Raw genomic sequence first — 14,266 nt, 5'->3', positions numbered from 1 at the left:
CCTGGCAGGTTAACGAGTACCATGGGAGCTAGCTAGCTAGTTAGCTAGCTCCCTAGCAGGTAAAAAAGTACCATGGGAGCTAGCCAGGGACCTAGCTAGCTCCCTAGCAGGTAAACGAGTACCATGGGAGCTAGCTAGCTAGCTAGCTCCCTAGCAGGTAAACGAGTACCATGGGAGCTAGCCAGGGACCTAGCTACCTAGCTAGCTAGCACATGGGGTTATAGCCAAACTGTGACAGGGTTTTTACATTCTGGATCTGGATTTGCCACATATGCTTGTGCGCAAAATTTAATAAACACCTGGGAAAATGACAAAAGTTATAATTTTTATTATTTTTTTTCACTCACTCACACAAACACGCAACAAACGAACAATATTTGTGACATGGTCTCCCAGGCAGTGAAGCGAACTCACGCCAACTTGCATTGTAGGCAAGTGACGGTACCGCTTCGCCACCTGGAGCCCAACTTCTTACATAGCGTTGCATTTCGCTGTCGCCTCGGAGCGACGTCATCTGAAGGTGCTTTGCTATTGGCTGCTGCTTGATGACATCACTTTTGTGTGACACTTTCAAACGTCCTTATTCAGGTTAAATAAATATATTTAAAATCACATTTGAGATCAACCCCAAAATGTGCATTAAATTAATTACCAAAGACTAAAACAAAGGACATGTTTGCTATAATTTGAAACTTAAACTTGAATAAGTTTTAGTTCGTTTTGTAAACATGAAATGTAGTTTTAGAGTTTTTAGAGTTTTCGAGAATTTTAGTCTTCGTTTTTTTCGTTAACTAAAATAACCTTGGTTCGCAGGACCTCTTTTTGCTCTCTGTCCCAAACGTACGGACAGAAATTGGTTTAAAAAAAAAAAAAAGCTTTTGTGTACTCGGCACGATTAGCCTCGAATCTTCTGCAAATTGACTTCAAGCTCAAAGAACTGGTGTCCTTTTTAAATCTAAATTGAAAGACATGGAAACGGCTTCCATACAGTGTCGATTGTTTTTAGCTTGGCTGTTTGAACAATTTTATTGATCATTTAATGCAAATTGTTGTACTTTTTATTTTTATTCGTCCCACTCTGTACTGTATGTCTTGAAAAAGAGGTTTTTAATCTCAATGGGACCAACCTGGTTAAATAAATGTTACATGAAAATAAAATGAATGAAAAAGTCAGTTGTCGTAATGCATTTTTTGAGTTTAACAACTTAAAAATGTGTCCTTATGACAACAAGTAAGCAGTACTTGAAAATATTTTACTGAAGAGGAAAAGCTATTTCATCCAAGGCAAAATATTGTTTGCTGGTTCAACACCATTCAAATAAGTTGTCACAACTTAGAAAGAGTAATGGAAGCCGTTGCGTTGATTTTTTTTACTTGAGGCTAAATATTGTATAAAACATATTGGATGATGATAAAAATCTTCCTCACTATTTTTCTATCAACTTCTGCTCCACTGATGTTAACACTTCACCTGGTTGGAAAAACTGCAGGACGCGCCTTTGAAAGCGGCTTCAAAAGGCCAGGATGAAGGGAAGCAGTTCAGACGGGAAACCCGCACCTTTTTATCTTAATTAGAAGTGAAGCGTTCGGATCCTCCCAAGCTTCTTCGTACCTCCCACAGACACTCAAAGGCTCACAAAGTAGTGCTCTTCAAAAGCGCTTTATCGCGGGAGCTTTCCTCCCACCTTCCAAAGACGTGCGCGTTAGGTTCAATGGAGACTCGAAATTCTGGAATGTTTGCGTGTCGATCTGCGCCTTGCAATCGTCACCCGAGAGCGCAAATGGCGTCGACTGTGTATTGATTAGTGTTTGTGTTGCGTTCTTTCGGCTTTGCAGGCGGCAACAAACTAAGGAACCAGCGGTTCCGTCTCAACTGGGCTTGGATCTCGCTGGAGAGGAGCCGCTACGTGGTGGACGAGGAGCTCAAGTTCCTGGAGGTGGTGCTGAAACGGCGAGGCTACCTGGGGGAGACCTCCTTCGTCAGTAAGTCCAGAGCCAGAAAAAAAATAAAATAAATAAAAGTAAGTCAAGAGCCAGAAAAAAAATAAATAAATAAGTCAGTCAAGAGCCAGAATTCTTTTTTTTTTTTTTTTTTTTCAGTAAGTCAAGAGCCAGAAAAAAAATAAAAAAATAAGTCAGTCAAGAGCCAGAATTCTTTTTTTTTTTTTTTTTTTTTTTTTTTTAGTAAGTCAAGAGCCACAACGTTAGAATTTCTCAACCAGGATTGAGTTTATAAAGTTTATTATTATCATAAACCTTCAATATATATTTTTTTTAAATCAACAAACAACCGTGTCGCATCTGCGGCTTTATTTACCTTCAACACTGGAGCGTATTTGTCATAACCGTGAGGAATCAAGTGGTAATTATCCAGAAAAAAGAAAAAAAAGTGGTAATTATTCGCCGTCCATTCCGTTGCAAAGCCGTGGAAATTCTCAACATCCTCATTGTCAACAAACATGATTTCTTAACAGTACGTCACCGTCGTCTCGTTACACTGCTTCGAATTCCTCCCGCGCCGTTTGTCAACCGCGTCATTTATTTCATAACTCCCGCCAACCTACCTCGGCTATAAATGCTCAAATCAAATTCCAGGACGCGCCCGCGTCACCCTCTCGTGTATATTCGGATGCATTTCGCCAGCTAAGAGACCAAGAATTGGTCAAAAACAAAACAAAATGACGTATCAGCTCTCCCGGCTCGAACGGTAAAAGCGCGCTCGTGCGCTCCTGACCTTAATGGGTTAATTTAAAAAAAAAAAGAATTTTGGTGCCACAATCCCACAAATATTGTCCAACTCCAACACATACACGACCTTTAACCCCTCTCCACGGGCCACCATTTACTCTGCGGATGCACAATAGCGCTCGGTGGACGTCCCTGGGAGAGGTCACCTGTGAGAGGTCACCTGCAATTGGCGGCGGCGTTCTAAACGACGCACCCGGCAATTTAGCGGCTGGATCGGAACAAACAAAAAATGCCAAAGACAATTGAAGCCGCTTTCATTAACAGTGTGTGTGTTTACCAAGCATTCGCTGTTTGTTTGTTTTTTTTTCCTTTTGGTGTCGCCATTAAGCGCCTATGAAGTGGAGGTATCATTAAAATGACTTCATGTAGAAGGTCAGAACCCGCGGCATCATTAACAGCTTCCCTCAAAGGCCTCACACTAATAATGCAACTCTGGAGGCCATATGCAAATTTCTGACCTTTGTTCAGCTCGCCGCACGCCTCATCTCGCAATTTGAAATGAAAAGCAACGGTCTCTGCGTGGATCATTAAAAAAAATGTGTCGGGAGATTGCGGCTGACGGGTGAGGTGCGAATGCAGCGTGTGAAATTGAAAAAGCTCATTTTTAATTACTTGTGAGGAAAAAACATTTAAAGGAATGTTTCAAATGAAAAGACTGCGCGATGATCCCCGTGTGAAAGGCTCGCAAATTAAAGCTAAACAAGGATGTGCAAATAAAGAACGTGGGCGGAAAATCTAATTGTTACGATTATCTGGAGCTTGGCTCGCTGTTTTATTAATGCCGGCGTTATAAATGAAATAAATTCCACTTTGAACTCGACGCACATTCCGTATTCAAAACACAGTCAGGCTGCTGCATGCATTCAAATTCACTAAACGGACTCAAATATTGAAACGTTCCTCCTAATCGTTCAGTTGATCAGTCAGAGGTTGCACCAAACAACGAAGTTGCCCTTGAATCGTAATTCATTCATCGTCTCCATTTTTAGACAGTTTGGACAATTTTAATTTGGTCCACGGAGGCGTGCTTCGATGATTTTGGTGCGGAAGAACAAGCTCACCAAACACTTTTGAGATGTGAGAGACGATTACCTTGGACACGCACCAACATCTTGTTGCAAGTTTTCCCCATTTCCCGTTCCGGCTTGAAAGTGGGGAACATTTTTCATTTCAGATCCTTCGTCCACGTATGCAGCTAATATAGAGTGTATGCTACAAACTGTTTTGCACAATATCCATTAAAAGTAATGACATTCTTGACAAAATATTAAGTGGAGTTCCTCAGAGAAATGCTGTGGGTCCACTACTTTTCTCTGCAAGTTTGAACTCTCCCCATCGTTGTGCTGGAATCGATCGACCGTGTGTCCCAATACTTTTGACAAGATTTTGTTCATCACCATCCAAGTAGATCAGTAATCAGTCAGACACAACTTTGTGTGAATTTCCTCAGAGAAACGCTTTAGGTCCTTTTATTTTTTTATTTTTTTATTTTTATTTTTTTTACTCAGGCAGATTTACATTTTTAATTTTTTTTTTAATTGTAATTAACTGCATGATTTCAATAGTTAACTCACAATTAATCACACATTTTATATCTGTTCCAAATGTACTATAAAATGTTTTTTCTAAGTTTCATACTCTTGTTAACATAAAAGTGGGGGAAAAAGTAAAATTAATAGAAATATGGCTGCATCATTTAGTTATCGATACAATATTTTCATAATTATTCATAAAATTGAGTTAAAATTAAAATGATGTACTGCACTGTAAAAAAAACAAAAAAAAACGAGTGTGATATTTATCTGTGTTGAGGTCATTTTTCTGCCACTAGATGGCCTAATTGCATTTGTAAGACATTAGTAGTCAGGTTTCCATCCAATTGTTTCAAATTTTGTATGCAAATTGACTGAAAATGCTCAAAACGGACATGCGACTTACGCCCGTTTCCATCTGTTCTTCTTTTGCGAATATTGAGAGGGGACTCCGCCCCTGTAGGTGGCGCTATACGCCATAAAGATGTGCTCTACCAGCAATTTAAAAGAAGATGACTAGGAAGCGCTGTGCGATGACGTCAAAATGAATGCGCTAATTTTGACACCCCTGTTTTGAACATGTAAAGAAAATAAATAAAAGAAATACAAAACTTGTCATCCATGTGGCAAGAACATCAAGTCAAAATTGGCTTTTGGTCTCGCAACAGACCTCACAAATGACCCCAAATTCCCCCAGTCACACGTTAAAGCCTGCTGGAAAGTTGTCCCAAAAGCACGCAAGCTGTTATGACGGCAAAGGGCCAAGCGTTTTTTTTTTTTTTCTTTCATCTTCACATCCTGTTGGCGAACGGCGTCTTAATACTTTTCTTGCCCATATGGCATACGAGCCCTTTGCGGCCCGCGGCCCTCGTCAGATCAATGAAGAGCGAGCGAGAACGAGCGAGAACAATAAAGCTGCCGTCCGGTGATGGAAAGATCGCAAACGTTGAAATGGGATAAGTCCGAACAATTTTGTCCTTACAAGCCCCTCAACAGCCATACCAGCTTTTATGTTGTGCATCGCTCACTCGATTGAGCGCAGCCTTACATTACCCCCGAGTGTGATTCGCCCTAAAGAAAATAACACATATTTTTCAAACATAAAGGTCAAAACATCTGCAGACCCGACGAAATGATCAAACATTTTTAGTTTGGACTCGATTTTACCGCTTGTACAAACAAAGCCTCGGACGATGATGACGCTCTCATCGTTCCATGAGAATAAATGAAGTGTCGTCTGTCGGTGTGATTTTTGAAACAGCTCCGGCTTGCCGTTGGAGTGCAGCGGGCGTCACCGCTTGCCATGCAGGAAGTGTGCCGAAGTTTCATGTGAATGCTAAGATGGAGCATCTTATCTCAGTTTGGCTGCGCGGGGGCCGCTTTCTTTCCTGTCTCTACTTACATATCAAAGTCCTCGCTTTCATTTCAAAGAGCAGGTGAATAAATCAGTTCTAGTCTCCCGAAAAGTCAAACGTAGTCATTTCCTGTGTACAGCCTGAGCGTCTTTCTTCTACAAGTGGAATTATTTAACGTTTTCTTTCCGCTGATCATTTATTGAGGCTGCAGCGCCATTGGCAACCGTGACATGTTTTTTTGAATTATTAAGATTGTTCTTAGGCCAATGAAATTGCCCTTTTGGGCCTTTAAACATGATCCAAATGGCACCAAATTTGGCGGACGCAAACAGGCAGTTATTCTTTGAAGTATCAGAATTTGGTCTTCAAGTTTGTTTATTAAGCAACTTTTAGGATTTGGAAAATATTGGAGTTAAAAAAAAAAATCTTAGTCAATAGACATCTTTGTTTCCAAAAATCGAACAAAAAGTTCTGGAATCCACGGGCAGTAGCATGTTTTCAAAAGTTAAATAAAAACGTAAACAATTGTTTTCTACAGTAAATAACATATTCTAAAATTTCTGTTACATTTTTACTCATGTTTGTTTTAATTTCAAACAACAACAGAAGGTGCAGAGAGTTCCCAGGGTCAGCAGCATCTCTGAAAATAAAAAAAATAAAAATATATAAATTTGAATTATTTCCCTGAAGTTAACACTTTAAAAAAAAAATGGATCTATCATCGGCCATATGATTCTTCAAAATGGCTGATGCCGATATTCGTCAAAATGCTGAATATCGGTGCCGATAATCGGTCCCTCCCTACTCTCATTTATTTGTATTTTATCTACATTCTTCTGTGGACGGGTGTTGTCCTTCATGCTAAAACAAATAAATAAATAAATATAATAATGTGCACTGAAATTGGGTCACCGGCACCAAATCTGAATTTAGAAATGAACAAGTTTGATCACATTGAGCACGAAAATGACCACGTGCCCAAAAACCAACAGCAAGTCGGCCAGTAAAGTTCAAGCTTTAGTTTATTCATTGGTTTGTTTTTTTTTTGTGCATTTGTGGCGGCCGGAATAATTGCCCTGCGGTGAGCCGCCATGTTTACTGCCAAAGCCCCGCTACGTGTTGTGTGCTCACTTAGAAGCGACAACGACGTCGGCGTGTGACATTTTACTGGCCTCGGCGCTCCCGCCGCGCCCGCCGCCAGCGTCGCAGCGACAGTCAAACGGCTCGCACGCCGAAGGTCAAACCCGGGCTCCAGACTGAGAAGACGGATAATTGGCTTCAGCTCCGCCATAACCCTCCGAGACGCGCCGCCTGGGACTGAAGATGGGCAGATATCGGACCAACTTCCCACCAATGGAGGCGCTGGGACTTGGCCCGGTCTTATTGATGACTTTGTTTACGGTTCGGTCAGCTGTTGAGAAGCCGCTGGTGTTTTTATGTGACAAATGTTGTCGGGGTAATCAAGCACTTTACTTTCAGTTCTGACAGCAGTGGAGTGAACAACACAGACGGCGGGAGCTGTTATCAAAATCTTGTAGGGTTGTAACTAGGGGTGTGCCAAAAAAAAATCGATTCTCATTTAGTACGATTCAGAATCCATTTTAAATTTCCCAAAATCGATTTTATTTCAATTATTTTACAGTCTTCCCTTTGTTTGTGTGTGCCTTTATTGGGAGCGCTGTTCATGTTGTGCCCGAATTGGCCACTGAGGGGCAGTGTGGTTCTAATACACTGTTAAGTTGTAGCCACAATAGAGAGTAGAAGGAAAAAGTCATGATCAAGTTATTCCAATAAAAATTGTTTTTTTTTGCAGTGTGGAACCGTTCCTTTCAGTTTTTGGATGTTTCCCTTCTCCAACACAGCTGATATATGATCAGCTCATCAGCAAGCTCTACATAAGCCTGATCACGATCCTGTTGATTGGAGCTTGTGCTGGAAGAGGGAAATGTCCAAAAGCTGCAGGACTCCGGCCCTCGAGGACCCCTGTGTTAGCCAAATAGCATAACTGCCTAAGTCATTTATCAAAAATCGACTTCCCCCCCCCCCTCTTATCTGAAAATGCAATTTGATCAACTATTAGGCTAAGGTAACCGCTCTTTGTTTGCATCCTCTGCAAAGGCATCGGCACCAAGGACGGAACGGCGCACAAGGACAAAGATTTCCGCGGCAAAGCTCAGAAGCAGGTGCAGTTCAACCCGGGTCAGACCGCCGCCACCTGGAAGGTCCGCATCCTGCCAGATAGCGAGTACGAGGTGTCCGAGACCTTCCAGATTGTCCTCTCCGAGCCTGTGATGGCCGTCCTTGAATTCCCAGAAGCCGCCAGCGTGGACATCGTGGACCCTGATGACGGTCGGTCGCTGGATTTCACCCTCTTATATACACTGTGAACATTTGCGTAATATCTGTTGTATTGCTGTTGGAGTATTTACTAGTACCTTGGCGTTGGTACGAACGGTGTGCACAATGAACTCGTTTTTAGAGTTGCGGACGAATAAGGCGAACTTACTCATTTCCTTTTGATGATCTTCTACTTAAAGACCCACTTTGTAGTCCTTAGCGCCATCTAGTGGTCAATGAATAGCATTAGAAGCACGCACACTACGGTGGCTCAGAGAGAACACATTTCGCAAGCCTACCGCCAATTCTTATTTTGCGTCAGCAAACGAGAATCTCGGCGAGCAAAGGCGACTTAGCAGCCGAAAGACCAAGTGAGCCGGAATTAGCCACAGCAGCTAACAAGAGCGGCTAGCGGGAGTTAGTCGGAGCCTTTGGCTGGAATGGCTAACAAGAGTGGCTAGCGGGAGGAGCTAGTAATAAAAAATGCTAGTTAAAGCTTGCGAGAGCATCTCAGCGAGTGACGGCGACTTGGCAGCCATTGTGAAGCCTGGCGAGCGACGCCGGAAGACCGCGCGAGCCGGAATTAGCTGGAGCAGCTAACAAGAGCGGCTAGCGGGAGTTAGTCGGAGCCATAGGCTGGAGTGGCTAACAAGAATGGCTAGCGGGAGGAGCTAGTAAGAAAAAAAAAGCTAGTAAAAGCTTGCGAGTGCATCTCAGCGAGCGACGGCGACTTGGCAGCCATTGTGAAGCCTGGCGAGCGACGCCGGAAGACCGCGAGAGACGGAATTAGCTGGAGCAGCTAACAAGAACGGCTAGCGTGAGTTAGTCGGAGCCATAGGCTGGAGTGGCTAACAAGAATGGCTAGCGGGAGGAGCTAGTAAGAAAAAAAAAGCTAGTAAAAGCTTGCGAGTGCATCTCAGCGAGCGACGGCGACTTGGCAGCCATTGTGAAGCCTGGCGAGCGACGCCGGAAGACCGCGCGAGCCGGAATTAGCTGAAGCAGCTAACAAGAACGGCTAGCGGGAGTTAGTCGCAGCCATAGGCTGGAGTGGCTAACAAGAATGGCTAGCGTGAGTTAGTCGGAGCCATAGGCTGGAGTGGCTAACAAGAGTGGCTAGCGGGAGGAGCTAGTAAGAAAAAAAAAAGCTAGTAAAAGCTTGCGAGAGCATCTCAGCGAGCGACGGTGACTTGGCAGCCATTGTGAAGCCTGGCGAGCGACGCCGGAAGACCGCGCGAGCCGGAATTAGCTGGAGCAGCTAACAAGAGCGGCTAGCGGGAGTTAGTCGGAGTCATAGGCTGGAGTGGCTAACAAGAGTGGCTAGCGGGAGGAACTAGTAAGAAAAAAATGCTAGTAAAAGCTTGCAAGAGCAAAGCAGAACTTGACAAAGGACGGGCCCGAATCACGGGAGTTCGTGACGACCACCTGCGGGCCCCAGCTGTGGAAAGTAAGCTGCGGTTGACCAGAGGTGGCAAATCCAGGTCCAGAAGGTAAAAACCCTGCGACAGTTTGGCTTTAGCCTCAGGTGCTAGCTAACTAGCTCCCATGATGCTCGTTTACCTGCTAGGGAGCTAGCCAGCTAGCACCAGTGGCTAAAGCCAAACTGTGGCAGGGTATTTACTTTCTGGACTTGGAATTTTCCACCTCTGCCGTTGACCCACTGGATGGAAGCACATCTGGGCTAACTACATTCAACATCATCTTCTCGTTTTTTTTTTTTAAATGAATTATTATTACCATTATTTTCTCTAATTATGTCTACCAGTACTTTAGCGCAGGCAAGAAACCGAGGACCTCTTGCAAGCAGATTGCGTCGTCGTAGCTAATGAAGTGGCAACTTTTAGGAACGCAATCCACGATGTTCATCCTGAAGTGGAGTCTGCCGGCAGAGCCATTTTCAACCACTTAGCGTTTAAGTATTTGGGGTCAAATGCACGGTGCGCAGGTAGGATGACCTCGCCACTCGCAATCACAGCAAATACGCCGTCTGTTGAATGCAGTGCGGCCATGAACAAACTACTTGGGAGTGAGTGGCAATTACACACTAGAGTGCGTGTGGCTTCTCAGGGGAGGGGGGGCAGGGGGGGCTTTGTGCGGCAAAATGACTAAAGCCAAAGAAATAACAATAGGATTTTATGAAAAGTATGGGATCGAGACGAAGTAGAAAGTTGCCAAAGTGGGCGACAACTTAAGGAGCAAGCTGACTTTGGCCAAGGGCTTCCACTTCAGTTTCCGAAAAAGTAGGATTAGCTTGAGAACTCGTTCGTAAAGCTAGCCGAGGTCATGTGAAATCTCATTAACTCATTCACTGCCAATGACGGCTATAGACGTCAAAAATTCATTTGAACTATTTCTATTAGTTTCACATTTTTTTTCCACTTTTGTTAACAAAGAGTATGAAAACCTAGGAAAAAAATGTATTGTAATCACAAATATAACATTTGTGATTACTCTTGAGTTAACTAGTGAAGTCATGTGATTAATTACAATTAAAAATGTTAATCGCCTGATACCCCTAATTAAAAAGAAATATATATATATGTATATATATAATTTTAAAAATTTGCGGCGTCAAACGATATATTTTTTTAATTGTAATTAATCGCATGACTTCAATAGTTAACTCACGATTAATCACAAATTTTATATCTGTTCTAAATGTACAATATATATATATATATATATATATATATATATATATATATATATACAGTATATATTGTAAAAATGCGACCTGAAAGAAACTTCCTTGAAAGTTTGACTTTATTTGTATGTCTTTTCTACCAAGGACTTGCCAGATGTAAAAAAAAATCCCGATCTGTTTACCGCGCTCTAAACCGCGCAAACATCAAACCTCCGGGAAGAACCCGCAATCTGGAGGATATAAATCTGCCCACATTAGGGTCAAACTTCCATGCTGAGGATATTCATCGGGGCACGACCGCGAGGAAGCGCAGATAAGCGGCGCCGCTTTTGCGTGTGGAACGGTCATGGAATAAAAATGGCCGAGATGCGCAACAACAACAAGTTGAACGTCTGTAAAACCTTCCGCTGCCGCCGAGCATACGCGAGCGCTGAGATGAGGAAGAGCGCGGCGTATAAATATGGAGATGCAAGTCTCAGGGGACTTTGCCGGCTGGAAAAGGCGGGATTGGCTGTCAACTATTTATGCAAATGAGCATGTTTAGCTGCTAGTTTGTCCTGCGCAACATCGGGCCCCTGGTGGACAATCGTCACGCAACGTGTCGACAACATGGGTTTCTTCTCTTTTTTGTTTTTCGATGCGCTTTGGCAGCTCAAGGAATCGAAAAAGAAAACAGTTTGTTTTACTGCGCCTGGAGCGGTTGTGTGTTGTCAAGGTCCCGTTCACGTGCATAATGACTGATGCCCACGCAAAAGGGGAACAAAGATGCATTAGAGAAGTCTTGCATTGTGATTGACATGCCTAATGAAGACATATTATGCGTTTTTTTTTTTTTTTTTGTTAACAGCTTTCTAATTAACTTCTGTGGCAAGCTTTTGTCAAGCTACCCCCGAGGATCAAGAAATGACAGCACACAGTAGTGCACTTTGCACATCATTATGCAAGGCTTGCGGAACTCAGCCCTGTTTTGAAGGGGCGGGGCTGTCTCGTGAAAACTGCTTTTGTTGCCATGGCGACCAAGTGGCGGCAGGAGGTGGTTCGTGCGGCTTTTACTTATGGAAGAGCAAAAGTGTCTGTAAAAAAATGACCCCGAAAAATGTCACCAACTTTTTCAATCAAAAATGCAAGTAAATATTTTTAAATGGATTTTTTGCACTGATTTTGAATCCCTCCATTTTCCTCAAGTGTTCATTAGGATGATAATGATAATAATAATATGTATTATATTTAGTAGCATTTATGAGTTAGAGGTTAGGCTCAGGAACAGATGGAATTATTTTCTGAAACGTCATAGCTATCAAATAAATTACAACGCATGGTAAAAAAAATCCGCATTGCGCAGGCTTGTATAAGTCAAACCAAAAAAAATTTCAATTTCTCAAAAACTTGATGGTCTACAAAAAAATAAATAATAAAAATTATTAAATTAACGTCAAAAATAAATTTAGGGACGCATAAAGCCATTTGTGGTTAAAAACCGTTGACAAATTTTTTCATATAATAATGTATACAGGTTTGTTGGAAATTAGTTTTGGTTGTCCACTACCTAAAATAAATGAATGCATGAAATGAAATTAAAATATATAGCATTATTATAAATAATATATAAAATAATCAAACTTGTAAAATGCTGACGTAAAATTATTTTGGGGATCATTGGGAATTACATTTAATCAAAATTAACAAATTAAATTATATAAGCCCTATAAAATTTATTTTATATAATTTTCATTTTGAAGAACTTTGCTCCGTCCACGTAATGCGAAAATCCAGGAATAATTGACACCCACTGATTGTATTGGAATAAACAATCCCCCAAAATTTTAATAACCAAAAAAGGGTTTTTCACAAAATGGTGGTTGCCTAAAAAACTATAAAAAGCTTCTTTTTTTTTATCAAAATATATAGAATTAATATATAATATATCTAGAATTGTTCATTTTACAAAATCTGAGAAACAAATCATTTTGGAGTGATCTCTTCATTTTCCCCCGGGGCTTCATATTTGATATTAAAATGTATAAAAAGTATTACAATACCACCGTAAAAAAAAAAAATAATAATTTGTGTGAATCTTGTTGTGTGCTCTTTCGACATTTGATTGTACGAGCAATGTGCTGCTACCCGCTTCATATTAAAAAGTGAAAGTTGTCTATTTCCTCTCCTGCCGGGAGTGCATATCGGAGTAAATGTTGTGTGGACGAAACACCCGATGGCGTGAGAAGTCCACGTTTTGCAGTGGAATGATTTTTGTCTCCCCCAATAGCTCATTGCACTTCTCATTCACTGCATCGCGCTCGAGCCAAATATATCGAGTGATGCGAGGACCAGTTGGAGTTTCCTAACGCTCGATTTTCCGATTTTCAGAGTCGTCCGTGTTCATCCCGGCGGCCGCGTACAACATCGAGGAGGACGTCGGCGAGCTGATGGTGCCGGTGAGGCGCAGCGGCGACGTCAGCCAGGAGCTGATGGTGGTTTGCTTCACCCAGCAAGGTAAAAACAAATTGTCAAATGCAAATTACTTTTATTATTATTATTAGTATCTTTTGTTACAAGGGCATTGAATGATTTTTTTCCTCTAACGTTCTCAAGTGAATTTTTAAGGGCTACAAATGATGATTAAAGTCGGCCTCGGCACAAAGATCCTCATTTGTCCTGATTGTTCTGAAACAATGGACGTCGTGGTCATATTGTCTGAAATCGACACTCCAACTTCCAAGTGTAATCATGTCTTGCAAAAGTTTTAGCACATAAAACCGGCAAAGTCGGCCTGGTGACAACGTTATGGGACACATGAGGAAGATGAAAAAAAAAAAAAAAAAGCCGTATAGAGGCAGACACACCAGAACATAAAATGAATAAAAACAGAAGAACAAGGTTGTTTAACACTCCTCTTATGTTCATTCCCGGGAAACACCATGGGTCACTTTGACCCGTTATTAACTACACTACTAAGCATTTGATTTCAATATGTGAAATAATAAACCACAAGAAGATGAAATACAGTTGCGTCTGTCTGTGAATTTAGCACTAACGTTCCTGGGTCAATTTGACCCGAGATGTGACTGATTATCTCTCTTGACCATGCCATGCAGAAGAAGTTCATACTTTTAACATGGGTCAATTTGACCCGCAACACAAAAGCAGAGTTGAACTTGAAAACTTGAAATGTGAATAGGCAAAAAAAAGTAATTATTTTGGAGATGAAGAGAAATTCAATAAAACCTCCAAAGCCTAACTATGAATTTCGCATATTCCTGGGTCAATTTGACCCGAGATGTGTTTGATTATTGAGAAGTGCCAGAAATAAGGGAGGGTGATTAATTGTGTATGTTGATCACGCCTAGCAGAAAAACCTCATACTTGAACTTCTACTTTTAATATGGGTCAATTTGACCCGCAACACAAAAGCAGAGTTCAACTTGAAAACTTGAAATGTGAATAGGCAAAAAAAGTAATTATTTTGGAGATGAAGAGAAATTCAATAAAACCTACAAAGCCTAACTATGAATTTAGCATATTCCTGGGTCAATTTGACCCGAGATGTGTTTGATTATTGAGAAGTGCCAGAAATAAGGGAGGGTGATTAATTGTGTATGTTGATCACGCCTAGCAGAAAAACCTCATACTTGAACTTCTACTTTTAATATGGG

General features: G+C 41.6%; 1 protein-coding gene across 3 annotated transcripts in view; it reads left to right on the top strand.

The window, feature by feature from the left end:
- frem2b (FRAS1 related extracellular matrix 2b) overlaps nucleotides 1-14,266 on the top strand; it is a 152,844-nt gene that overhangs the window by 100,540 nt on the left and 38,038 nt on the right. For all 3 annotated transcript variants that reach the window (XM_077565663.1, XM_077565664.1, XM_077565665.1), the window contains 3 exons: nucleotides 1,837-1,983; nucleotides 7,754-7,984; nucleotides 12,981-13,106. In XM_077565663.1, coding sequence (XP_077421789.1) covers nucleotides 1,837-1,983; nucleotides 7,754-7,984; nucleotides 12,981-13,106 — 504 coding nt within the window. The remainder of the gene's footprint in view (nucleotides 1-1,836; nucleotides 1,984-7,753; nucleotides 7,985-12,980; nucleotides 13,107-14,266) is intronic.

The sequence above is a fragment of the Vanacampus margaritifer genome, chromosome 5, assembly GCF_051991255.1.
Source record: "Vanacampus margaritifer isolate UIUO_Vmar chromosome 5, RoL_Vmar_1.0, whole genome shotgun sequence".
Taxonomy (NCBI): Eukaryota; Metazoa; Chordata; class Actinopteri; order Syngnathiformes; family Syngnathidae; genus Vanacampus; species Vanacampus margaritifer.
This window is presented reverse-complemented; position numbering and strand designations above follow the sequence as displayed.